The sequence below is a fragment of the Dermacentor andersoni genome, chromosome 3, assembly GCF_023375885.2.
Source record: "Dermacentor andersoni chromosome 3, qqDerAnde1_hic_scaffold, whole genome shotgun sequence".
In the NCBI taxonomy this organism is placed as follows: Eukaryota; Metazoa; Arthropoda; class Arachnida; order Ixodida; family Ixodidae; genus Dermacentor; species Dermacentor andersoni.
The window spans coordinates 84,975,646-85,001,375 of NC_092816.1; the positions used below are offsets into that span (position 1 = coordinate 84,975,646).

General features: G+C 48.6%; 2 protein-coding genes across 2 annotated transcripts; both read left to right on the forward strand.

Annotated features, from left to right (window-relative positions):
- Nucleotides 1–4,570: 4,570 nt before the first annotated feature.
- Nucleotides 4,571–25,048, forward strand: LOC140216371 (uncharacterized). Its single transcript, XM_072286725.1, has 2 exons — nt 4,571–6,128; nt 23,241–25,048. Coding segments are annotated over exons 1-2 (1,518 nt in total). The 5' UTR covers nt 4,571–4,612; the 3' UTR covers nt 23,243–25,048.
- Nucleotides 9,961–12,618, forward strand: LOC140216282 (uncharacterized). Its single transcript, XM_072286677.1, has 2 exons — nt 9,961–11,089; nt 11,666–12,618. The coding sequence occupies exons 1-2, from the start codon at nt 9,961–9,963 to the stop codon at nt 12,583–12,585; spliced, it is 2,049 nt and encodes a 682-aa protein (XP_072142778.1). The 3' UTR covers nt 12,586–12,618.
- Nucleotides 25,049–25,730: the final 682 nt, after the last annotated feature.

Genomic DNA, 25,730 nt, shown 5'->3' on the forward strand with positions numbered 1-25,730 from the left:
GCGCAAGAACTGCAGGTCGAAGACGGGCGCTGAGTGCGGCATTTGGTTTTCACGAAGGAAAAGCTACAAATGTGCGAATATGTACAGCCATGACATACAGTTGCCGTCGTAGTAGTACGCAACGACGCCGGCAGCGCGAGCCCGCAGCAGCAGGTCACGTTCATCAGTGCTTAAATCGCTGAAGTCGAGCCCAGCATCGCGAGCCAATGTGTCGTTGTCAGGGTCGTCCATTGCAGCGAGCGTCCAAGTTGGCGTCATAAAATAAAGAACCAGCTTATTGTAGCGCGCTTTCCCTTCCGCTAGCCACCATAGTTACAGTGAACTAGAAGCAATTCTAGTACACTGTACCATAGTTCCGCTTTCGCGCTGCTGTCGGCTCTGTCTTGGCTCTGTTTCTGGCCGCGCGTTTGCGTTTTGCGCAGAAAAGCCGTAGCGCCGTCTGCGGGCGCCGTTTTACTCACCGACGGCTCAACGTCACTATGAGACCATGACGTCACCACTCCTCGATCGGAGGGCGAACGACTTGAACTGCGCTAGAGGTGAGCGGACGCTTCAGAACGCATTTTCTCTTAAAATAAGTCTCTTCTTCGCATGAAACAAGCGTTTCGAGGTTTCTGGGATGGTATTTCAACAGTCCACGTTGACTTAATAGTGTCCTTTAGTGTCCTTAATAGTGACCTTTAGTGTCCCTTTAAGCCTTCCAAAATACGTTGAAAATGGCCGTATTATACCTGGAAGCAAGAAACCCACCCATTTGATGCCGATTTCACCTTCTGACCGTTCAGACTTTCTTAAGGCTATATGAATCGCCATTAAACCGTCCTCAAATAATTTTCATCTCCGATTCAGAGTTATTTTTTCTCGTTCACTGACCCAGGTCTCATACACCACAGATTATATTTGTGCAAACATTACTTGAACCGCTAAATGTGCAAATTCGCGATGTGTTTCCCAATAATACGCATTCAAATTACCCGGAGATCAAGTTCGATGACATTTTCCAAGCCACGCGAAGCTACTCCCTTAGGCATCTTAAACATCAAGTTGCAAGACCACCTAAGCACCTTTGAAATAAACATTATCATTGCAACCGATGCATCACAATGCGAGGAAAAAACTGGCATTGGAATATTTTGTCCTGTACTGTCTTTCTTTTAAGATTGCCTGATTTTGTGTCTATTTTTCTGGCCGAGTTTTTAGCAGTAATCCTAGCTTTACGTAAACTAGACCAAATGATTACAACAGCTGCTATTCTCACTCACTCCCTTTCTGCATGCTCTTGCCTTACCGCTACTGATGATTCACCCATGCTAAAACTGTTCCACTTGCTAGTCCCTGCCCATGTGCAATGTGTTCAAACTAGACCAAATGATTACAACAGCTGCTATTCTTACTCACTCCCTTTCTGCATGCTCTTGCCTTACCGCTACTAATGATTCACCCATGCTAAAACTGTTCCACTTGCTAGTCCCTGCCCATGTGCAATGTGTTCATTTGATTTGGGTGCCTGGTCATAAAGGTTTGTTTTTTAATAAAGCTGCCGATTCACAGACATCACTTTCCGGCCCTGTGCTTGCTATTCTACCAGTGACAGCACAGATCACGGCGGCAAGATTTCGGATGCGAACAATTAGATTAGCCTTATCAAACCCAGATCTGGTTGCTTCTCCAGATTATAAGCACCTGGAATTTACCTGGCGTAGCGAATCCTGTAACACAAAGGTGCTTAAGGTCTCTCTTACCAAATTACGTTGCCGCATTCCGTCCCTGAATTTCTACTTACACAGGTCGGGTTCGGTTCCCTCCCCCACCTCTCTGTTTATTTTGCAATGAGGAGGAGACGATACATCACTTTCTTCTATCTTGTCGCCGCTTTACTGCGGCAAGAAAAAGATTGTTGGAAATACCTTTTCGAAAAAATTGGCCTGGACTTGACAGAACTTGTTATTCTTTCGTTCGGGGCGTCCACTTTGGGATTCAGCCACAGGGATGCCTGCTTCGCTGTGTAAACGTTTCTTACAAAATCTAAACGAATGCCTTGCTAAATTCTATATTTTTGTACTTTTAAATTATTTATTACTCATTACATTCCTGATTTTATTTGAACAGCTAATTCTTCGCTATTCAATGCTAATTACCTACATATCAGGAAATTAATGCTCCGTATTAATTTGGAATAATCCAGCCATTTCTTGGCCAATCCCCCATCGTGGGTATATGGGACCCACACATGTGACAGGCTATAACAACAACAACAACAGTGGTGTCCTCGGCAACTGAAAATTACATACACCAGTCTACGCTGTCGCATCCCGCACTATAATTTTTATTTACATAGAGCTGGTCTGACGATGTCCCCTCTCGGCCATAATTGTAAGGAAAGTGAATCAATAGAACACTTCTTTTTATCATGCAGACAATAGTCACACCAGAGAAAGATATTACTCGAAGATCCACTCTGCAAAATTGGATTAGGGTTAAGTATACCAGTATTACTATCATTTGGGGTCTCGACAGTAGGCTATAGTCACAGACACGTTTGTTCCGCAATATTTTATTATATAACTGAAACAAAGCGATTGCCCTACTAATTATTCTACCTTTATTCTAGACATCAAATCTGCATTCACGTCACCTGTGTTGGTTTCTCTAAATTCTTTATTAACATTAATTTCTCCTTGAATGTAGCCTCGTTTAACATTCACCTTTCAGTTAGTCTGACTGCTCGCTCGCATACTAGTCTAGCTATTGTATCATCTTTCTTTGTATTTCTTTTACTTTGAGTTTATCGTCTTCAAATAAGGTTGTGGTGGTAACAACTTTATTTCGTCAACAGAAAGGATTTGGTTGATTTTAATGGGCTTCCAGGGTGCGTGAGGTGGCCGTCCGATCAGTTCCTCTAGTGCCACCTGTTATGGTCATGAGGCCCTGTCTGTCGGCGACTTCCAAAGCCCAGCTGACGGCCTGCAGTTGAACCGCCGGGTCCGAGCTGGACACCGCATCCTCCCACTCTTGCTCGTTAGAAAGTGGCAGCTGGTCAAGGTCTCTCTGGCCGACCTCAGGACCAGCTCGCCCACTGCCCGGTTGACGAAACCTCGGGCTAAGTTGTGGGCCGCCTCGTTCCCAGGATGCGACGCGTGGGCCGGAACCCATATGATTATAATGGGTCTGGCGTTGAAATGTTGCGGTTTTAGGATTTGTTTGGCGGGTTTGTGGACCCTCCCTTTTGGAAAGTTTCGAACGGCTGTCTTCGAGTCGCTAAAAATCGTGTTGGCTTTAGTGCTTATAATGGCTAGGGCGATGGCCGCTTCCTCCGCCTCGTGTGCCTTTTTGCTCCGCACAGGGGCGGCTGAGATTGGTTTTAGGTCCATTCCCACGACGCCTATCGAAAAGGCATCGTGATCACAGAGCTCTGCAACGTCCGTACAGACTGCCTCCTTATGGTTTGAATATTGCCTGTGGAGGGCTTTGGCTCTCGCCTTCCTTCTTTCTGCGTGGTGTTCGGGATGCGTGTTTTTCGGGATTGGATCTATTCTCAGATACTTGTGTATGTCTCTAGGCATTTGCACGACGTCCGTCCCTATGCATTCTTGCCTGTTATCCAAGGTCCTTAGAATGTGTCTTCCCGTGGGTGTGTTTGTTAGCCTGTCGTACTGTGCGATTCTGTGCGCCTCGACTAGCTCGGGAAGCGTGTTGTGTACGCCTAACATTAGCAGCCTTTCTGTTGATGTATACTTAGGGAGGTGAAGGGTTGCCTTGTATGATTGTCTTATGAGGCATTCAACCTTATTCTTTTCCGCTGCCTGAAGTTTGAGATAGGGGAGAGAATATACTATACGGCTGAGCACAAAAGCCTGCACTAGCCTCCTCAAATCTGTTTCTTTCATTCCCTGGTGTTTGTTAGCTATTCGTCTTATGAGCCTGTTGGTTTGTCCAACGCAAGCGACTAGTTTTTTTAGTTTAGTTTTGTTTTTCCCGTTGTTCTGAATGTGCATTCCCAGGATTCTCAAGATTTGTACTTCTGGAACTTTTGTACCATCGACCCTAACATTCAATTGTGCCGGGGGATCATTTTTCTTAGGTCTGTGTCTGATAACTAGGAGTTAGGATTTTTGTGGCGAGCACGTTAGTCCGACTCTCCTGGCGTATCCGGTCGCTATATTCGCTCCCGTCTGTAGCGTGCTCTCGATATCACCTTCGTTTCCCCTGAGTGTCCAGAGGGTGATGTCGTCTGCGTAGAGTGCCGAGGCTAAGTTTGGTACGGCGGCAAGAGGCTTGGCCATGGGTTTGAGGGTTATGTTGAACAGAAAGGGTGACAGCACTGACCCCTGCGGTGTGCCTTTGCTTCCTAATTGTAGTGTATCCGACTTGATGTTTCCGAATGTTATTTGAGCCGTTCTGTCGGTTAGAAAAGCTCGTTTTCAAATAAGAATTTCCTTTAGCTACCTCCTGCCGCCCGATTCTTGGCCTATCCCCCCTGGCGGGCGCGAGCCATATCAGAGGATCATCATCATCAGCAGCAGCAGGAGCAGCGCACCGCGTGCTCGGATTCAAAGAAGAAGAGCTCCCTTTCTGAGCTGTTGGTAGCGCGGTACCCTCTTGGTCTAAGATTATGGAGCACGAGAAGGCCAAGAAGCGCCTGCCCAAAGCGAAGGTTACCCGAAAGCGCAAGGTGTCCTCCAAGACGAGCGTCACGTCCTCTGGGAAGAGCTCGTCGGCAGCGAAGGCGTCTGCAGACGTTCCGGTGGCGTCCTCAATGTGGGCCACCGCCGCTCCTACGGACGACAACTTGGAAGGAAACGCCGCTCAGTCCCGCGACGAAACAGGCCGGTCGGACTCGACGACCCAAATGACGCGTCACCATGTCCGCCAATCGGACGCGATGTTCCGAGCGTCTCGCCCTAGAACCAGACACGCGAGGCAGCGCGAACATCGCGCGTCGACTCGAGACCGCAAGGGGCTGCAGGAAAGCTCGCCGGAGGCTCCCAGGCCGAAACGGCTCCAAGTAACGCGCGACATCGAGAGTGGCCCACGAGCCGCCCCAGAGACGGGCCAACGAAGCACACAACCGAGTGCTTTCGATATGAAACCTCAGGCCGAAGCTGCCGTTGAAGCGACTCAAACGGGCGACGGCCAAGTCGCGACGTGGGCCGGAGGGGGCAAGCAGAACGCCGCGCCGTTACAGCAGGTGTCCGTGCTGTCGGGCGGAGAAAGACGCGAAGGTGCAGTATTAAGCGAGGTCACCTCGAAATCGGAAGCCAATAAAGCCAGGGAGCTGGACTTCGCCGCCGCATGCAACCAATTCGATCTCAGTCGACCTGACAATCCGGTTTGCAAGGGTGCCGCAGTCCCTTCTAGCATCCAACGCAAGGAAAGCACCACAGTAGCGCCCTCCACAAAGCTGCAGTCCGGGCGTTCCACGACGTCTGACGTTTGCGCAAACGACAGTGGCCCGCCGGGTCCGGCACAAGAGGCAAACGGCGACGCCACGCCACCATGCAACCCAAGGTTTCAACCGTGGTGGAAGACAGCGACCCGTACGTCGACGACGAAGAATGCGTCGCAGCCAAGGCACCGCGACAGTACCGCCAGGGCCTCGCAAAACGCCGTTACGGAGACGAGCGAAGAAGACTACTACGGCGACCTGTATCCCGACACATGTCCCGAACTGACGACAATCAGGTCGGGCGCGACGGATCGCTCGACGACTCCGTTTTCCGAGGTGACGATGTCGTTCGAGCAGTCCAAGCTCTGCAGGTCTCTGGGTCAGTCCTGGATTTCCCAGGTCGCCCGCGAGATGACTGGCGGCGCGTCGCCCCACAGGAACGCCATCCTCGCGCTGCTCAAGCAGGAGTTGAGCAGAAGGTCTCCGGCAGGGGTCACCACGGAGGTCGCTTCGCCCTCCATCAGTTGGGCCTCCGAGCACTCCTACGAGCATGTCAACGAGCCGGTGGCAAGCAAGGGCGGTGCCTTGCCGGACGCGCGTTTGCAGTCGCAGTGCAAGACCCAGGAAACTGCTGGCGAGAACAAGAGCTATCGCGGCGCAAACTCGGCGAGGTCTACGCAGAACGCCAATGGCATGTCTAGCGTGCTGCAGGACCCACGGCGTAAGACGTTTAGGCAGCAATGTAAGTGGCGCTACGGCGCAGCGCTGTACGCGAGCGCATTGTACTTAGACATGAAGCAGCAGAAATGATCGGATCCAAATATTTACTTATTTTAGTCAATGCACAAGACCTGTCAATCTTTATGTTGCCATTTCCCATGGCCTGAAGGTGACAGAGGGAAACATGCATGAATCGATCACAGAGAGAGCTGATAAAGTACTAATTGAGAGTTCAAACAAGTCTGTATGCAGCGACGACATACACATAGGCGGTTAATAAATAGGGTTAATGAAATGACCGACGCATATTTTGATTAGAACATAAAGTATCTTTTATTTTTAGCAAAGCTTTCGAAGTAGAGAGTGAACGGGTCATCCTCTGTCCATTGCGACAGTCTTTCCGAATCTAAAATTCTGGGAGTTTCCTTTTTTTTTTTTGCTGTTGTCTTTATTTTTCGTCGTGTGGATATTAGTGGCACCAGAATTTTGAATGGCATCGCCCTATACATGCGAGACAAACAGGGCAGTTAGCGTATGTGCCTGGTTCATTGCATTTCTGCTGCAATAAAGGCAGCGTTGCTCGATGATCATTTCATTCAGTTTACATGCACTTTACGAAACTGCGATGTAGGTTTTTGGCGCAGAGTTACGAATTTGTAAACTCCATGCTTCCATTTCTTTTTAGCTTTGTAAGTTTAGAGAGTTAAAGAATTTCCAGTCCTTAAATCACAAATGTTTGCCTATAAATGCACTAGAATTTAACTTTCTCTATGAAATGCTTCTTTACGTTCCGCAGACATACAAAAATGCATAACTGAAGTGTGCGAGGGCATTTATGATCACAAACTAGTCTATTTTACCTGCATGCTCCCACGCCAACTGGGAACGTCCATGCCAAAATTACAAACCGTGAAGCATTTTGACGCGGCAGACAACCCACGCATTGTGCATTTTCTGCAAGATGCCCTCTTATCGTTTTGTGAGGACGACGTAAATGCGTTGTGAGCGAGGTTTAAATACCTCTGCGATTACTGCATACGAAACTTCGTACCGGAAAAAGTAAAGAAAATAGGGAGAACAAACCCTTGGCTAACTCGAGAACTAATACAACTAAAACGGAAAATCAAGCGCTGCAGGAACAAAAAGAATAAAAATGCGTCACTAATTACAGAATTAAGTGCCTCCCTCAAGCATGGATTGCAAAAAGCAAGAGACAGGTATTTTTTCGAGACACTTGGTCGTTTTGCAACGGAAAATCCTCGAAAATTCTGGCAGTACCTTAAGAATAAGGACAATAAAAAGTTAGACCAAGTAACGGAAGACGGGGAAGTTGTCACGGACAAAAAGGAAATGGCCGACAGGTTCAACCTCCATTTTCAAAGCGTATTTTACAGACCTGATGCAAAGATTGATAACACGTCAGTTAGTGATGGCGCAAGCAACATTACCATCTCTTTGGAAGGTGTTACCGAACTTCTATTGCGATTGGATCCAAAAAAATCAGCCGGCCCTGATAACATTCCCGCAGCTTTCTTAAAAAGCTATGCAGAAATTCTGGCCAGATTTCTCGTCGTAATCTTTCAAAAATCTGTGGAGTCAAGCGTCGTACCCCATGACTGGCGTGTTGCGCTTGTTATGCCCGTATTAAAGAAAGGAAATCCGTCGGAAATAAATAATTACCACGCAATATCTCTCACCGCTATTCCTTGCAAACTAATAGAGCATATTATACTCAAATACCTTAACAGCTTTTTAGACACGAATGAAATAATTAGCAACGGGCAACATGGCTTCCGGCAACGTTTTTCCACTACTACACAACTAATTGATACCGTACATAATTTAACAAAAACTCTCGACAGTGGCGGTCAGGTAGATATAATTTTTATGGATTTCTCTAAGGCGTTTGATAGGGTTCCTCACTCCAAATTAATAACCAAAATGAAAGAAATGGGTATCCCTTCCTATATCATCGCTTGGGTTATGTCATATTTACAAAATAGAAAACAATATGTGGGAATTAATGGCAACTGCTCCCGCTTCTTAGATGTTCACTCAGGTGTTCCCCTGGGCTCAGTCTTGGGGCCTGTTTTATTTAATATTTATATTTACGACCTGTTAGGTGTTCTGGAACTAAACACGTCGGTCAGGTTATTCGCCGATGACTGCATTATCTTCAAAAGCATTCATTCTGTATCCGATCAACTTGTCCTAAATTCGAACTTGCAGCTCCTTGCAGACTGGTGTAACAAGTGGGATATGAGAATTAATTATGACAAAACCGTTTATTTATGTGCTACGAATAAGATCAACAAAATGAAATTTACGTATGGCATTGGGGACAACATAATTAGTCAAGTGGAAGAATACATATACCTGGGCGTGACTTTAACATCTGATCTTAAATGGTCATCCCATATCTCCAACATCTTCTTCTCTGCAAGGAAAAAGCTAGGTTTCTTAAAACACAAATTAGGCAATTCTTCAAGCGTATTTAGACTTCAAGCGTACAAATAATTTGTTAGACCTACTCCTGAATACACCAGCGTAGTATGGGACCCACACACCACAATCAACATAGATAAATTAGAAAAAATCCAGAGATTAGCAGTAAGGTTTATATATAACCGGTATAAGTGAATGGACTCTCCGTCCGCCGTGTTACATCAGGCAGCCCTTGAGTCATTGGCTGGAAGAAAAAAGGCTGCCCGGCTGCGCTTTCTTCACTCCTTGTACTTTCAAAAATTAGGCATTCAGCCGCAGGACTACTTCGAAACGGAAACAACCAGACCCTCACGACATAAACATAGTCATAGCATCAAGCCAATATTTGCCCGCACGAATTTCTTCAAACATTCATTTTTCCCGAAAACAATATCCGACTGGAATTCCCTGCCTCATGACTCACCTCTCCTTTCTTCAACTTTTTGAGAGCCTGTGTATATATGTATGTATATGTATGGTTAGAAATGGTGATTGCTTATTAACTGTGCATAGTGTGCTTCTTTGTCTATGTACCTGTGTTTGGGGCATGTACTCTCACAAAGTGTATTTGCTTTGTAACCTTGTTTAGTTTTTTTATTATATTTTCTGGATGTAAATTGTAACTTCACCATTGTTGCTGATCCTAAGGCATAGTGCTTACTAACAAATGTATGTACCCTCTCCTGCTTGGACCGATCCGGTCTGCAGTATTCTGTAAATAAAATAAACAAATAAAATATAAATAATTAAAATCGGTTGAGCAGTTGTCTCATTAAAGCATTCATGTGTTTTACATGTGTTTGAATAAAGAAATCGGAGTTCGCCACAAGCCAAAGCTTCCTCTTTAAGGACAATTCTAGCGTACGAACTTTGTGAATACGGGCCCTTGTTATAACCCCTCATAGCACACGTGTGAATCACTGGCGGTTACAATGACTGCTTTGTGTCTCGATCTGGGCCTTTGTCCAAGATTTCACCCCCGTACTAGAGGAATTAAGCGGCACTGTTCTGCCTGTACGGCGCATTTGCAGGCGGATAGCAAAGCTTCGCTATTTGGTTGCGACTTCGAAATCCATTCGCATGCAGATTTTCTGCATAGTACTTTCAGTGTCCTGCCGCTTCCTCTTCCAGCGATAGCCAAACAAGCGCCGAGGTTTTCGCCGAGGGACAGTGCCAGCCGGGCCAGCAACAGCAGGGTCGACGCCAAACAAATCCTGCTTCCCGTGATCGTCATCTCCGTCCTGATTCTCGTGGCCTTCGTCATCGCCTTCTTGGTGCCCATGAAGCGTTCGCATTCCAAGACGAGACTCCTCGATCGACTTGCCGCAGCTTGCCGAGGGGATCCGGCCTGTGTTCACGCAGTCGGAGTCATGACAAGCTCGCTGGACCTCGCGGCCGATCCGTGCCTCGAGTTCGACCGTTTCGCCTGCGGCAACTGGCGCGCCGCGGATCCTCAGAGGCGCAGCTACCGCCGTGAGAGCGCGCAAAGCTACACGCGAAACATACGCGAGGCTCTTCTCCGCGTTCTGACGCACGCTCCCGGTGCATCCCGAGGTCGCGGCATGGACGACAGCGGCGGCGTAAGGAACATGGCCGCCTTCTACAGCAGTTGCCAGACCTTCGCGGAAGCGCGCAGCACTGCTCAGGTCACGACCGCTTCTGACGTCATCAGCGCTATGAATCTGGACCGCGGGACGGCGTCACACGGGTCTGTAACGGCGCGCAGGGACCTTCAGAGCCTCCTGCAGTTCGTCGTTGGCAGCAGTTTCAAGATTGGCCTGCCGACCTTCGTCTCGGTCACCTTGAAGGGCGACGAGACGTTCGTGGACATCGGAGAGACGCTCAACTCGACTCTAGGTCCAAGCCGCTTTGTCGAAGAGATGTTGCGCACAGCTTTGAGAAGCCTGGGTGCCGCTGACGACAACGAAACTGTCGGTGCTCTGTGTCGTGCCGACAGTTCCGCCAGCGACTGGCGGTCACGTGTCAGCAAGTCGGACCCGTTCAACACTACTCGTCTTAAATACCTGCATCCGCCGTTTCCTGGCGCCAGCTGGACGGACGCCCTCAATCAAGGCTTGGCCTGGAATGGCTCGAAGTACTCTCCCGACAGCGTCCTGCACGCGAGAGGCATGACAGAGGTCTCCAAGATCATGACTCTGCTGTCCGAAGACAACCTCACCGCAGAACACGGTCGAGCCTACGCGTCCGCGGTTCTCCTGGCTCAGGTGATGAAGTACGACTACCTCTTTCGCGGAGAAGGTGCTTACGACCGCACTGCCGCCCCTGAAGGCGTCGATCCGTGCCTGGAAATAACGGGGACGTACTTCAAGGATCTGTTTCCACACTGGGTGACCACTGCCCTGGTGTCGAACGACCGCATGCGCGCCTTCAAGAACATGGCGGAGAACCTGCAAAACACCGTTCTCCACCATTCCCTGGGTTCCCAGAGCATGACTATAAACGGCAGTGAATTCTCGAAGCTGAACTTCGCCATCACAGGTAAGCAGTTGCCAAAAAAAAGAAGAGGGAGGAATGCTATCATTCTTCGTGAAAATTCGTATTTATAGGTAGTATTTATTAGATCAGTGCATTTGACTATGTGTTCTGAACCTGTCGATGTTTTATTTACTTAGCTATCAGGGATATTTAGGGCAAATATATAACTCTCTAGAAAATGTATCTGGCTAGTATATGAATGTGGCTGGAAAACTGTCTGCAATGGTGTGTGCGCGCGCGTGTGTAGCCTTTAGATGCACCATTTGAGATCCCTTTTGAGTGGGGTTTTCTTTTAATGGTACACTGCTTGAACGTTCGAGTAATTTGACAGGCCTGTAAACGCCTCCCACGAGGTCCAATCACTTATTTGACTCAGTCGATAATGGTTCTATATAGCAAACGCGAGCACAATATTATTGGTTTATTGGGTTTATTGAGAAAAGAACATTGGAAATGTGTTACATACACATATACGCAAATTGAAAAAGGATCTCAGGGTACCGACAGGGGGGAGTTCCTGGGGCATAATGTGCCAAATAATCAAATAAAGATAATGTGCCCTTTCGTAATGTGTTTCAGGCGAGAGCGGCCTTACGAGTCGCAGACAGCGACCGCGCGTGGTGTCGTCTCCATCGCACTACGGCGACCACTTCCTGCTGAACGTGGTCCACGCAAGCCGAGACCACGTCGGCGTCGATTACGAGGAGGGCGCCGTCCACCGGCAGCTGAGCGGCGAGCTGTCGTTCTTCCAAGTGGGCGAGCAGCAGTTCGTCGCCGTGCCGGCCAGCTTCCTCGTCGCGGAAACCCTGGTCGCCAACGCGAACGTGCCGAGCCTCTACTACGCCTCTGTCGGTGTCCGGCTGCTTCTGGAATGGCTGGAGTGGATCCTCGCCGCAGCAGGCACGCGCACGACCGGCCACGCCGTGGCGAGAGCGGTGGAACAAGTGATCGGGGGCGCCCGCGATTGGGCGTCAATTGTTTTCGGCAGTCACGTGACACACCTGGAAAGACAAGATCTTGACGAGTGGGCTCTGAACGTGACTTCAACGGTCGCCGAGGCAAATGTTAGTGGCGGCGCCGGCACCACTGACCAGTCGCTGGCCGGAGACAACAGCGACCGGCCACTAGACGGCAGTGTGGATCAGCGAATCCGGTGTGTCCGCGATGCAGCGTCCACGGTGTTCGGGAGGGCCGTGAGCCCGGAGGAAGGCCGGCTCCTGGTCCTTGCCGACTGGGCTTTGGACATGGCGTCGACAGGCGCCGAAGCGCAGCGTCGAAGAATGAACGGTACCGGCGCGTCGCAGGAGGAGAGTGACTTCGTCGATGACGATTCCGCGGAGCTGAGGATTAGTCGGCAGTTTTTCTACCTGCGCTTCTGCCACACCCTGTGCGGAGAGGACGGACCCCTGGCGGGCGCCTGTCGGTACAGGACCGCCCGTTCGCGAGACTTTGCCCGGGCGTTTCGTTGTCCCGATCCACCAACGCAACCGTCGTGCTAGCTGACACGCGCCGTATTTCATATAACTCTGAATGAGTGTGCACGCCATGCGGTAAAACGACCGCCAAATCGATGACAAACTAATCTATATTACCGAACTTGTGTGCGCAGCTGCTTACACGCCGAACGCGTGCGCCTGTTCAGGGCCCATTTCTGACAATGTTTTCAATTATATATACTTGCGCGAATGCGTTAGAACAGACGTCAATTAAAACTGCGTGCTGACAGAACTGGGCTCCGGAAAAGTTGTTTCAGAAAAAAATGGTTGGGGTAAATTACGAAATTCGCCGTCAAACTACGCGACAAATTGAGTGATGTATAGCCATAGTATCTGGGAAAATGAACCGAACGCAAAAACACAAGATCGGACACCGCTAGCGCAATTGCTGTCCTTGTGTTCGTTTTACCTGCGCCACAATGGCTACAAATGTCAACCAACTTAATATAGCCCAAGAACAATTTATTTTTAAACTGTGTGGTTTTAATGCAAGGTACAGACATAAATTCCACGTATATACCGCGTCCACGCTGACTCCCAGATGTTAAATTCATCGGCTTCCTTTCTTCGTCCTGCAACTCGCATAGTTTGTGGGCGGTGCAGCTGTTGCATATTTGAATTCCATGTTGTAGTCGTGCCGTGGCAACAGTAGCACGGGGCAGTGCTGAATATTCTGGCTACCTACTGCTTCACCTTACCACGTCAATGATAAAAAATTTTTAAGCAAATGTATTGGCAGAAATACGATTTTCTTCGATATTGAAAGCGAACGACACGTTTTCTCTCAGCGGATAAATCCGTTTGCATTAGTTCTTTCAGGCCTTTGTTATTTACAACGTCAATGATAAAAAAATTTTAAGCAAATGTATTGGCAGAAATACGATTTTCTTCGATATTGAAAGCGAAGACACGTTTTCTCTCAGCGGATAAATCCGTTTGCATTAGTTCTTTCAGGCCTTTGTTATTTACAACGTGTTGACACCAATGTTTATTTGCCTATAGAGATTGTCAAATCACTGACATTCCATTTAAAAGTTCGGCAGCATGTTACATTCCTGTGATGCTTGAAGGCGAAAGCCTGCTGCACACTTGGTAATGCACTTGGGGCCCTAAAACGTAAAACTATTCCAGTCTCTTTTTGTTCCAATCTCCTGACGTCAAAGTTATGCAACTGCTGACGCAGCTATGGGATGGTGACCCGCAGCGTTGTCTGAACAGCCGAATCGAATGCTTTCCTCGTTTATATATTCGTTTATAGGGGGTTACCTTTAATTGCTTTCAAAACGAATAAAATTGCCTACGTTAACCGCTTTTTCTTATCTAACTAGCTGACAAGAAGCCAGGATCACACTCAAGTGGAGAGGCTTTCGATGGGGCCAAGTCAGCGCAGTGAGAGTAAAAAAAAATTAAGATTATGGGTTTTACATGCCAAAAACACTTTCTGATTATGAGGCACGCCGTAGTGGAGGGCTCCGGAAATTTCGACCACCTGGGGTTCTTTAACGTGCACCTAAATCTAAGTACACGGGTGTTTTCGCATTTCGCCCCCATCGATATGCGGCCGCCGTGGCCGGGATTCGATCCCGCGACCTCGTGCTCAGCAGCCCAACACCATAGCCACTGAGCAACCACGGCGGGTGCAGTTAGAGTAGATAACCGGATTAGGAGGGTGGTGCCGGCGTCTGCGACTGGTCCGCTTCCCCTTACTAAGCTTGCGGTGGCTGGTCGAAAATCACGGCGGCGTGCAACGGGAGGTTAAGAATGCTGCCAAAACGGACCCTCAGCAAAGAAGAGCTGGCAGAGTGATGTCGTATACGTGCCGAAAGGGCTCGGTGACGTTATACTGCCACGTAAAAAGTTTATTATACGCAAATAAATCTATGCTCTTCGACAGGTGCGAATAGCCAGTGTCTGAACCATCGGTGGGTAGTCATCTTCTATTCCTTTAGGAACGGGAATGTCACCGGCTATACAGAAAAAAAAACATTTTTTTTTTGTTCGGCATATTAATGCATCTTTAACGCGTACACGTCGCTTTGATGCGGTGAGTTTTCGCGGTTTTGTGACGTCGTGTGACAGACAGGCGAAGTGGGTGCAGGCCGCAAACTTTTGACCAATAGCAAAGGGCTAATGGCAAAAAGGCGCCGAATCGGAAATAATTATTTTTCTTTTGTTCGGTCCATTCATGCATCATCAGTGTGTACACGTCATATCAAATGGGGAGCTATCGCGGTTTCCGCGACGTCCCGTGACAGACAGGGGAAGTATATGGTGGCCCGAAAATTTTTCGACCAATCGTGGAGGGCTGATTGCAGAATTGGAATAGAAAAGTTTGGAATAGCTTTACGTAATAGCGCCCTTGGCCTCGCATCGTCGCGTTGCTGCTTTCGCAGCTCGGCCTCTTCGGCTCGTTTTCGACGCTTCGCTGCGGCTTCGCGCGCTCGTATAACAGGGTCAGACTTGCGCCAACGCCGTTTCTCTTCGACTTTACGTTGAATCCTCTCAGCAGGCAATTAAAATCTACGCTGTTCTGCGTATCATATGGGCGATTTCAATGAATGTATGCACCGTAAGCTTCACTCTTGGGTGAGCGCTTGTAGCCTCAACCTTGCGGAGGTATATGAACCATTGCATTTTTAGCGTGCTTACGGGTGTGTGAGCCATTACTTACGGGGTATGAGCCGTTGAGAAGGCCACGTGGTTTTCTTGTACATTGCTTCCTTTCAGCAGGCAATCGAAATCTACGCTGTTCTGCGTGTTGTATGTGCGATTTCAATGGAAGTATGCACTGTAAGCTTCACTTTGCTGAGTGCTTGTGGCATCTGCATTACGAGAGGGATGAGCCACTGCATTTTTGCTTTCATTGCTGATGATGATAGTTTTTGTACCATTGAACCGGACGACGCGTTTTTTTTCAAGGCCATCGGGGATATGAGCCACTTAAGGCTTTCGCCTTAACATGTTTTACAGCGAAGCTGTATATGCCTAGGCGAAACACTCCTTGATCAACCACAGAAACCCTACTGCGGGGGTATGAGCCATTGCATTAGTTGTACATGACGGACGGACAAATATCTCGTTGGGTAGGCATAAAAAATGCTTGCGCATTTAAAACTTTTACAGCGAACCTGTATATGCCTAGGCGAAACGCTCGCGGTCCGACCACAGAAACCCTCCGGCGGAAAGTGCGGCGCGCCATTGGCTACCCCTATAATGACGTCATTTCTTTGTCGCAGCAGAGCGCGCACTCAGCAGTGTCTCTCCGACTTCGCAATAGGTTAAAAAATGTGTCCCTGTCTTTAATTAAATCAAATGTGCGGTCCCGGTGTGTCACTAGGTAACAACAGTGCACAACCTCATTAACAAACACAAATACGTAATGAACTATTGAAAAAGCGTTTAATAAACCATCGGAATTAATCCAAGCGATAAACACCGGGGCCGCACATTTCAGCTTCGCTGGTTTACCATCTGTACGGGGTGCATGGGCGGTAATCTTATTTGTGTCATTGCAGAGCGTACTGATTACGTTGATTATTGACGCCGTGATGAATGTGGTGTCACACGACAAGTCGCAGTTTCGCTTGAAGGGCGAATCATTGATTGAGATAGGAAATGTTTTTAGACAGCTATATGAAGTAAGATTAGTAAAGTTATGAGGTGCATAAACTGCTGTAGACATTCGCTTACTAACCAAATTAAGATGCACACTGTCACGCGCGCACAGGCAAACATGAAGATATGTCAATCGATGACCGCGGACACTCGCTGTCAGAACGCTGGGGTGAAGAGCGGCAGCAACGGCGAACGAATTCCCCTTCATGATGCCTCACGTTTCGGTGCGTGCTAGGCGCGCAAGACGTGCATGAAGCCATCAGCTACCTCAGGCCGCATAGCCTTCGAACCCATCGCAGATTGCCTCCAAGAGAGGCCGTGTGTGTCCGCGCTCAGCGCCTCCGCCGGAGTAGAAGAGGAGATGCGCATTATCCTTCCCCTCCCCACCTCCTAATGCGTCCCCATCTCCCCGCTTTCCCCTTCCCTCCTTACTCACGCGAGAAGATACCGCCGCGCCAAGCCACCCTCCTTCTCTGATACCCTGGCAAGTTTTCCTTAGCACCTACAGCACACGGCGCGCAGCCGCGATGTTATGACACTTCGATTTCATACGGAACCTCACGGCGATGCCGACGCCCACAGCGACGCCTACGTCGACGACGACGGCGCAAATTCTCCTGGAGGGTCCATGTAATTGTTATCGCAATAAAAATAAATGACAGAATAGATCTGCCTCTTCAGTGAAGAGCAAAGCGTTCCAATGCTACAACGCCAGAGCGTATAGTCCTCCGCCATGCAATCGCGAAGTTGCACACCTCATCACATCCGCCTTTTAAAGCGAAGGTTTCTTTGCATTGTTACGTTTCGCCTACGACGCGCGGTATAGCCGGCGCGGATGCAACGGACGCCGGGGCTTCGTTCAAAGCGGCGGACATTTTGGCCCGTTCGGAGCTCCCGCAAAGCCTCCCCGCCAAGCGCGTCCAGGCGTGTTTCAGTGCCACGTGTCTTCGTGTGTGCGTGTGTGTGTGTGTGCCCACGCTTGTCAAAGCGCGGCAGCCGGGGAGAGGAGCTCCCCAAGTGTGAAGCGAAGAGGTCTGACCGGCGCCGGGTTGGCGGATGCGTCACTACACTCGCCTCAACATGTCTCTCAGCGTGTCCGTGCCCGCCGTCACGTGGTCTCGTCACGAGGCCTTCCTCTTGCCCTCAACTCCGAGAATATAAGAGCAGCTGCTCCCGGACGCCGAGAGAGGCTCCGATTTCTTCTGTTGAGTAACGTGCTCTCCCGTCTCTCCACTTCGGTCGACCTGACCGCCCGCTCTTTTGCGATGTTAGAATAAACCAGTTGTTCTGTTACCAGTCGACTCATGCTTTGCCGGGACCTTCGGATGCTTCCAGTTGTGCCCCAGGCCGCCAGGCCAACGCTACCCTTGGGGCTTGCGACCCAGATTCTAACAGCTGGTGGCAGCGGTGGGATCGCGACAACGGAGGCCAGCAGCGAAGATATGCGGTTGACTGTATGCTGAGCAGCACAACGACCATCCGGGAGCAGTGCAACGAGCCCTGTGTGATGACTGGTTGCCTGCAGCGGAACGACTGCGCTGAATTCTTGGCTGCGAGGTTTGGTGAGTGCGGGACTTTCTTCTTCTGAGTTTTGCCAGGCTTTTGTTAGTGTCAGAAACAGAGCTGGTAATTGTGGTTGTCGTTGCTGCCGGGTTAGTTTGCGGCAAGACAATAGTAGGCAGTAGAGAAAGCAGCATTCAGAGCAGCCATGGATTTGAAGTCGTTGCGCAAACCGAAATTGCTGGAGCTTGCAAGAGAGTTGGGTCTGGATGTCTCAGACAAACTCAGAAAACCAGAACTGCTAAGGGCTATTCTTGAGTTAGAAGCGGAGGATAACGAGCTGTCGGAATGCCTTGAGACCATTGAGGAGAGGGCAAAAAGACAGGAGCGCGAACTTAAAGAACAGAAAGAGAGACAGGAGCGCGAACTTAAAGAACAGAAAGAGAGACAGGAGCGTGAACTTAAAGAACAGAAAGAGAAAGATGAGCGTGAACGAAAAGAACAGAAAGAAAAAGAGCGTGAACGTAAAGAACAGATAGAACGAGAGCAACAAGAGAAAGAAAGAGAGCGCGATCGTCAACACGCTTTGGAAATGAAGCGTCTCGAGTTAGAGATGGAACGCGCTCGTAATGGAAGTCAGGCACACGGTGCAGGAGAACGAGTATTGTTCAAAATGACTGACCTGATGCGGCCGTTTAAGCTTGGAGAGGACATTGGTTTGTTCCTGGTTAACTTTGAGCGAACGTGCGAGAAGCAGGGGTTCTCTCGGGAAACGTGGCCACAGCGCTTGCTCACTTTGTTACCCGGCGAGGCGGCCGACGTAGTCGCTCGCTTGAATAGAGAGGAGGCAGAGGATTTCGACAAAGTGAAATCGAGTCTGCTAAAAAAGTACAGGCTGTCAGCGGAGGCGTTCCGTCGGAAGTTTCGGGAAAATGAGAAATATAAAAGTGAGTCATATACAGAGTTTGCCTACAGGCTTATGTCAAACATGCAGGAGTGGCTCAAAGAAGAGAAAGCGTTTGGTGACCACGAGAAAGTTCTGCAGTGTTTCGGGCTGGAACAGTTTTATAGTCGGTTACCTGAGAACGTGCGGTACTGGGTCTTGGATAGGCCAGACGTTAGTACGGTGGCTAGAGCCGCTGAGCTAGCCGAGGAGTTTGTGACGCGTCGGGCTCGCGGAGCTAAGGACGGTCAAAAGGGTGAATTTGGCTCCAAGTTTGAGAGGCCGAAGTTCACGCCCATGAGAGAAAAGGGGGACAGACGTAGTGCGGATGCGAGTGAAAGCAGTCCGACCGAACCTAAGGAGACGGCGGCAGGCGAAGCCGAACGCAGAAAGCGGTTCGAGACGAGGCAAGTGCGCGTGTGTTATACGTGTCAGAAGCCGGGTCACTTTTCGGCGCAGTGTCCAGAAACAAAAACAAAAGTCGTGTTTTTGTCATTATGCAGCACTGACGAGAACATGAAGCTTCTCGAGCCTTACATGCGAGACCTCCTCGTCAACGGGAAAGAGTGCCGAGTGCTTCGCGATTCCGCAGCTACAATGGATGTAGTTCACCCCTCTTACGTAGAACCCGATATGTTCACGGGCGAGTGTGCATGGATCAAGCAAGCCGTGGAAGCTCATAGCGTGTGTCTGCCCGTAGCAAAAGTGCTTATTGAAGGACCTTTCGGAGCGCTTGAGACGGAGGCCGCAGTGTCATCTATGCTGCCCCCCCAGTACCCGTACCTATTTTCGAACAGGTCCGATCACCTCCTGCGCGAGAAGGGGCTTTTGTTTGGTGAGGCTAGCGTTCAGGCCTTAACCAGATCGAAGGTTCGGGAGCTCGCTGCAAAGGCGGTAGTTGCGGGACCGACGTTGTCGAACGATGAGAAAGGGTCAGAGGCGCAGCAAGCTGATATTCAGAGCACGCCCGAACTGAATAAAATTGAGCCTGTAGCGTTAAAGGCACCAGATACTGAGAGGAAATTCCCGATGCGGGAAAGTTAGAAGAGCTATCTGCAGATTTGCTCATCACGCCTACGTCAGACGAACTTAATAGGTTGCTAAAAGTCAGCCGGTCGGCTTTGATAGCCGAGCAAAAGAAGGATGGCAGCCTAGAAAACATACGCTGCATTGTCAAGGAAGGTATCGCCAAGAAAAATGCTCGCTTTGTGGAAAGAGGTGGGGTCCTGTACCGGAAGTATCTAGACCGCAGGGGAGTGGAGTTCGATCAGCTGATCGTGCCTCAATGCTATCGTCAGGATCTGTTGCGCTTGTCGCATGGGGGTTCGTGGTCCGGACACCTAGGAGTTAAGAAAACTAAGGACCGTCTCTTGCAAGAGTACTATTGGCCAGGGTGTTTTCGGGACGCAGACCACTTTGTGAGGACATGTGACACCTGTCAGCGGGTGGGCAAACCAGGGGACAAATCGAGGGCGCCGTTGAAGTTGGTACCTATCATTACGGAGCCTTTTAGACGGCTCGTTATTGATACAGTGGGACCTCTGCCGGTAACAGCCACGGGGTACAGACACATTTTGACTGTGATCTGCCCAGCGACAAAGTTCCCTGAAGCAGTGCCGCTTAAAGAACTCAGCTCAGTTGAGATAGTCAATGCACTACTGTCCATATTTGCGCGAGTTGGTTTTCCTGCGGAAATCCAATCAGATCAGGGCACAGTGTTTACTAGCGCTTTGACGACAACTTTTCTCGAAAGGTGTGGGGTAAAGCTGTTACACAGCTCAGTGTACCATCCACAGTCGAATTCCGTTGAGAAGCTCCACTCCGTCATGAAGCGCGTGTTGAGAGCATTGTGGTTTGCACAACAAACTGATTGGGAGCTGTGTCTGCCTGGGGTGATGTTTGCATTGAGGACCGCGCCGCATGCGGCTACGGGGTTTTCGCCAGCTGAGCTAGTGTACGGTCGCTCGCTGCGATCTCCGCTTCGCATGCTTCGAGACGGATCACTGCCCTCTCCAAAGGATGCAGACCATCTCTTCCACAAATGGCCGCCTCCTGCGCTGGAGCCTCGCTTTGCAACAATATTCCTTTGAGGTCGTTACAAAAAGGGGAGTCTCAACGGTAACGCCGATGGCTTAAGTCGAAGCCCCTAACGTGGGAATCAGCCTCAAAATTGTTTGTTACTGATGTTTTTCTTCCTGAGGCAGGATTTTTAACATATTGCTTTTGTGTAGTGTTTCAAAGTGATGATGTGCTTTCTAGTGCAATTTTCCGATTTGTGGACGCGTTCTGAGTGCTGCTAAACTACTGTAAGGAACTAGGCAGTAGTATAAAAGGGGAAAGAGCCTGGCAGGACTTGGTGAGGGTTGTTTCGTGCTTGCTGACTGAGCGGTTGATTTTCGGCGTAGTTCTAACGCTTGCCGGGAACGAGAACAAAAATGTCAACTCTCCCGAAGTCACTTTGCAGTGTCCTGTGTGAACCTGAACGAGAGAACGAGGCCTTCTCTGTGCGCTGCGCTCAAGAAACGCCGAAGGACGACCGACTTCGGTTATGAGCATCATCAAGCGACATCCCTCCGGACAGCGGATGCAGTCCCCTGACCATCGGGATCTCCTTCCCCCGGCGGGGCGGTCTGTTACGTTTCGCCTACGACGCGCGGTATAGCCGGCGCGGATGCAACGGACGCCGGGGCTTCGTTCAAAGCGGCGGACATTTTGGCCCGTTCGGAGCTCCCGCAAAGCCTCCCCGCCAAGCGCGTCCAGGCGTGTTTCAGTGCCACGTGTCTTCGTGTGTGCGTGTGTGTGTGTGTGCCCACGCTTGTCAAAGCGCGGCAGCCGGGGAGAGGAGCTCCCCAAGTGTGAAGCGAGGAGGTCTGACCGGCGCCGGGTTGGCGGATGCGTCACTACACTCGCCTCAACATGTCTCTCAGCGTGTCCGTGCCCGCCGTCACGTGGTCTCGTCACGAGGCCTTCCTCTTGCCCTCAACTCCGAGAGTATAAGAGCAGCTGCTCCCGGACGCCGAGAGAGGCTCCGATTTCTTCTGTTGAGTAACGTGCTCTCCCGTCTCTCCACTTCGGTCGACCTGACCGCCCGCTCTTTTGCGATGTTAGAATAAACCAGTTGTTCTGTTACCAGTCGACTCATGCTTTGCCGGGACCTTCGGATGCTTCCAGTTGTGCCCCAGGCCGCCAGGCCAACGCTACCCTTGGGGCTTGCGACCCAGATTCTAACAGCATATAGTTCCAGTCAGTGACATGCTGTAATGGCAGAGTGAAGGAAGAACGAAGAGACGGATTCGTGACCTCTTGAAGGGCTCTTCGCCATTAAAAGGTGCTATGAAGTGCACCCAGCTGGCACTGTCACTGAAAGTGTTCAGGTGGGCGTCTGTGCACTGCAGTTTTCATGCGCTTGGACCAATGGAGAACTGGCGCGTAAATCTACTTTAATTTGGAGCGTATGCAGTAACTATATAGGCTAATACGAGTCATCTGTGACGATAAATTGTTTCAACTTACAACATACTCGTAACACACATACATCTGAATGCGGAGTGCTACGTGTGCTTAGAAAAAATGTGTTACTTCACAAAAGATTCAAATTCAATACCATTTCAATGAACTGTGCACTGTGTACAGCGTACGGCCTAGAAGATGTTAGTCTGGTGCACTGTAGTTCCACAACATCACGAAACAGTAGCCTACAAGCTTGATTTACATAGACTTACATTATCACTGACATTGATGCAACAAAATGCACAGATGATGTGTTACAGGTATGCACACGTGCGCTATGGATGTGCGACAGATGGCTTTACATTTGTACATTGCATGCTGTAGCGGCAAACGCATGATTGAGTCATACATATCTAAAGTATACTCAGCGATTGAAACGCGACACTCAGACCACATGGCGGCTGTACCTTTTTGCGTCACCGGCGAACGCTGGGTGATCGCTGAGGGGCCGAATGCAGTCACAATCCATCACAAAGGCACTCAGTTCCATTCGATACAAAAATGCGTCATATCGGTGTCCCCAGGGCTCAACGGGGGTGCAAGAAAGTTCCAGCAGGCACGTATTTCGAGTATTGCATTTCGATTGCATAGTACACGCTTACATAACGCCTAAATCGCTTCTTAGATTTACTATCACGGTAGCTACACATAAGCTTCATTCTCGCTCAAGATTCTGTAATAGTTGTATCATACCTCAGTGTCTCAAACGATCTTCGACTAGAAGTTTTTTCCTCCGCTTCATGATGATGACGATGATGATGACATTTATTAGCATCGCCTTTGAAGCGGGGCGGGGACAAAATAGTCACCTAGGTTGCTTGAGTTAATCAATGGAGTATGCTGTACATGCTTTTCTTGCTTTTGTCACTTATCGTCCCACTTATCGTCCATGAATCGGGCGGTGAAAGAACTGTTAGCATTTCTTTCTCAATAAATTAGGGAGAAAAGAAATAACTATCTTGCAATTGGGATTTAAAGTGTCTACTGTTACAGGTATGAATAAACAATTATCTAGCTATTTTTGTTAATTTTCTGAACATTATAAGAATATTGAAGAATCCTAACATGCAATTCGTTTTGTCTCACGCAGAAAGATGCAGAGGGCTTCACAAGCGTTCCTGTGGCCGTGACCCAGTACGGTAGCCCCAAAGGAAAGAGTTATAGGAAGAGCCAATCCAAACCAAGCTTTTGGAAGTTTTCTTCTAAAAATCTTTTCCGTTGTATAACGAACCGGCAGCATGTCAAAAAGAAGTGTTCCAGCGATTCAGTCTCATTGCAAAAACGGCACAAGGGCGATATAGCCAGACCAGACCTGTGGAGCTAAATGTTCAGTGGAAGGACTCGGCACTGTAGTCTCGTAATCATTACTTCAATTTTTATAGAGGAGCACCATTTGTTATTCAAAAAAAAAAACTGAGATGCGGGAAATCAGATGTTGCCAATGATGATTCCGAGAACTTACTTGTAGTAGTATATTTTCTGAATCGCGCCGCAGTGATGAAAGCTGACGAAGGTAAAATTGGGATTATAGGACCATCGTTGGATGCTACTACGAGTGTATCTGCATATTCGTTTAATGCTAGGCCTTTGTGACCTGGCACCCACACTAAACGAACGAGACGTAAGTGTCTTGGGAGAAGAGAACAGAATTTTTTTAATGAATCTGAAAAATTGGCGTGTGGTTAGTGAAGAACAGACAGAAAGGCAATCAGTTAAGATTATGGCCGATTACAGAGACGGTGGTAATTTGCGTAAGGCTAAGACAATTGCCAATAACTCCGATTGAAAGATAGGCGTGAAGTCAGGTAGCCGAATCTAAATAGACCAATTTAGATGTGGTGATACCACCCCTGCCTTTTATTCACAGACGGAAGCATGAGTTGCTGTAACGGTCTTTGTATCCATGTGCAAGCTGGTCTTCGAGAATACTATTCAGATAATGATAGGGAAGATGTTTAGCATTATTTGGAAATATATCATCAAATTCAATTTTATCATCTGGAACCGAGGAATTTAGTAAGACCACCTCACATAGTTGAACGTTTGATGAGTCCACTAGTTTTTGAGCAAACACAACTTGAGGGCAACGTGAGCGATTCCACTGACAGTTAGAAATTGAGGCCGATTCATTGACGAAAACACTGTGATCTCCTCTCTGGTGATGCGTATATCTTTAGAAAAGGTTGTAACTGATAGGATATGAAATCGCATGAGAAGAGAAGGCAGGCGTGTTTCTTGATATAATGTATCGTTAGTGACAAATTTAGGGAGCCCAAGACATAAACGTAACGCCTCTCGTTCTAATAGAATCTGAGGCCGAAATTTGTATGCAGGTCTCTTCCCCCACACGGCTCAGTGCTATCTCCGGTTTTATTCAATGTTTTACTGAGCTACATTCCAGCCCAAGAGGACGTGTACACTTACATGTATGCGGATGACATTGCATTCTTCTCATCGCCAAGGGATATCCAAACACGTTACGAAAACCTGCAACGGTATTTATCTGTTTTAGAAGCTTGGCTAAATTTCATTCGCCTGACTCTAAACGTGAACAAGTGCTCATTGCTCGTATTTCCTCTGAAGGACCCAGTACATATATCTCTGTCATACCAGCTCAATTTCATTACGCAAGTACATGCTGTTAAGTATATTGGTGTCATATAGGACAACTCTCTTTCATGGTGTGTGCACGTAGATTATATTGCAGCGAAGGGCATTCGAGCGGTGGGCTTGTTACGTAGACTGAGCAACAGTCGATCAGAGATGCGCAGGGCCACCTTGTTTCAATCTACCGTATTTATGTACGCCCTGTCCTGGAATTCGGCTGTGTACAATACTCTGGGGCGCCTGCGTATAAGCTTCGCCCCCTTGTTCTTCTAGAAAATTAGGCATTAAGGCTATGTTTAGGGCTGCCTGAATTTGTAGCAAATACTCTTTGGTATCTAGAAGCAAAAATTCCTTCTGTTGTAGCTCGGTTTCGTGTGCTCGCGGTACAAACATTTTTGAAGGCGTATGCATCACCAATAAGACGTTGCCAAACAGTGTTCCTTTCTCAGCCTAGTACGTTTTTCGATGCACATTGGCCTCGATTCCACCCTCCTCAAGTTAGTTTTGTACAAACTCTTCTCGATCTGTTGAATGTTAGGATCAAAGATGCAAAGCCCATTTGTGACGAAGAAAGTTCTCTTAACATAACATTTCACGATATTTTTCCAAGCAACGCAAAACAACTACCTGACCAAATATTAAGTGCTATTTTACAGGATTACTTAATAATATCACAGCAAATGTAGCCATTTGTAGCAAATGTAGCCGCGGGGGCTGAGACCTTCGTCAGGCTTTATGCCTTTAGCCTCAATCTACCCTCGTTTGAATGAACGAGAAATTCAATTCAATTCAATTCAATTCAATAGCGACTGATACCACGCAGAACCAAGAAAAATGTGGTATTGCTATATTAAGCCCTATTCTTGATTGGTCATTGTCGACGCGGCTTCCACACTCCGCACCAATATTTCTTGCAAAATTTTTAGCAGTAGTACTGGCCCTTCGTAAATTAAGCCCAACAATGGATTATGTA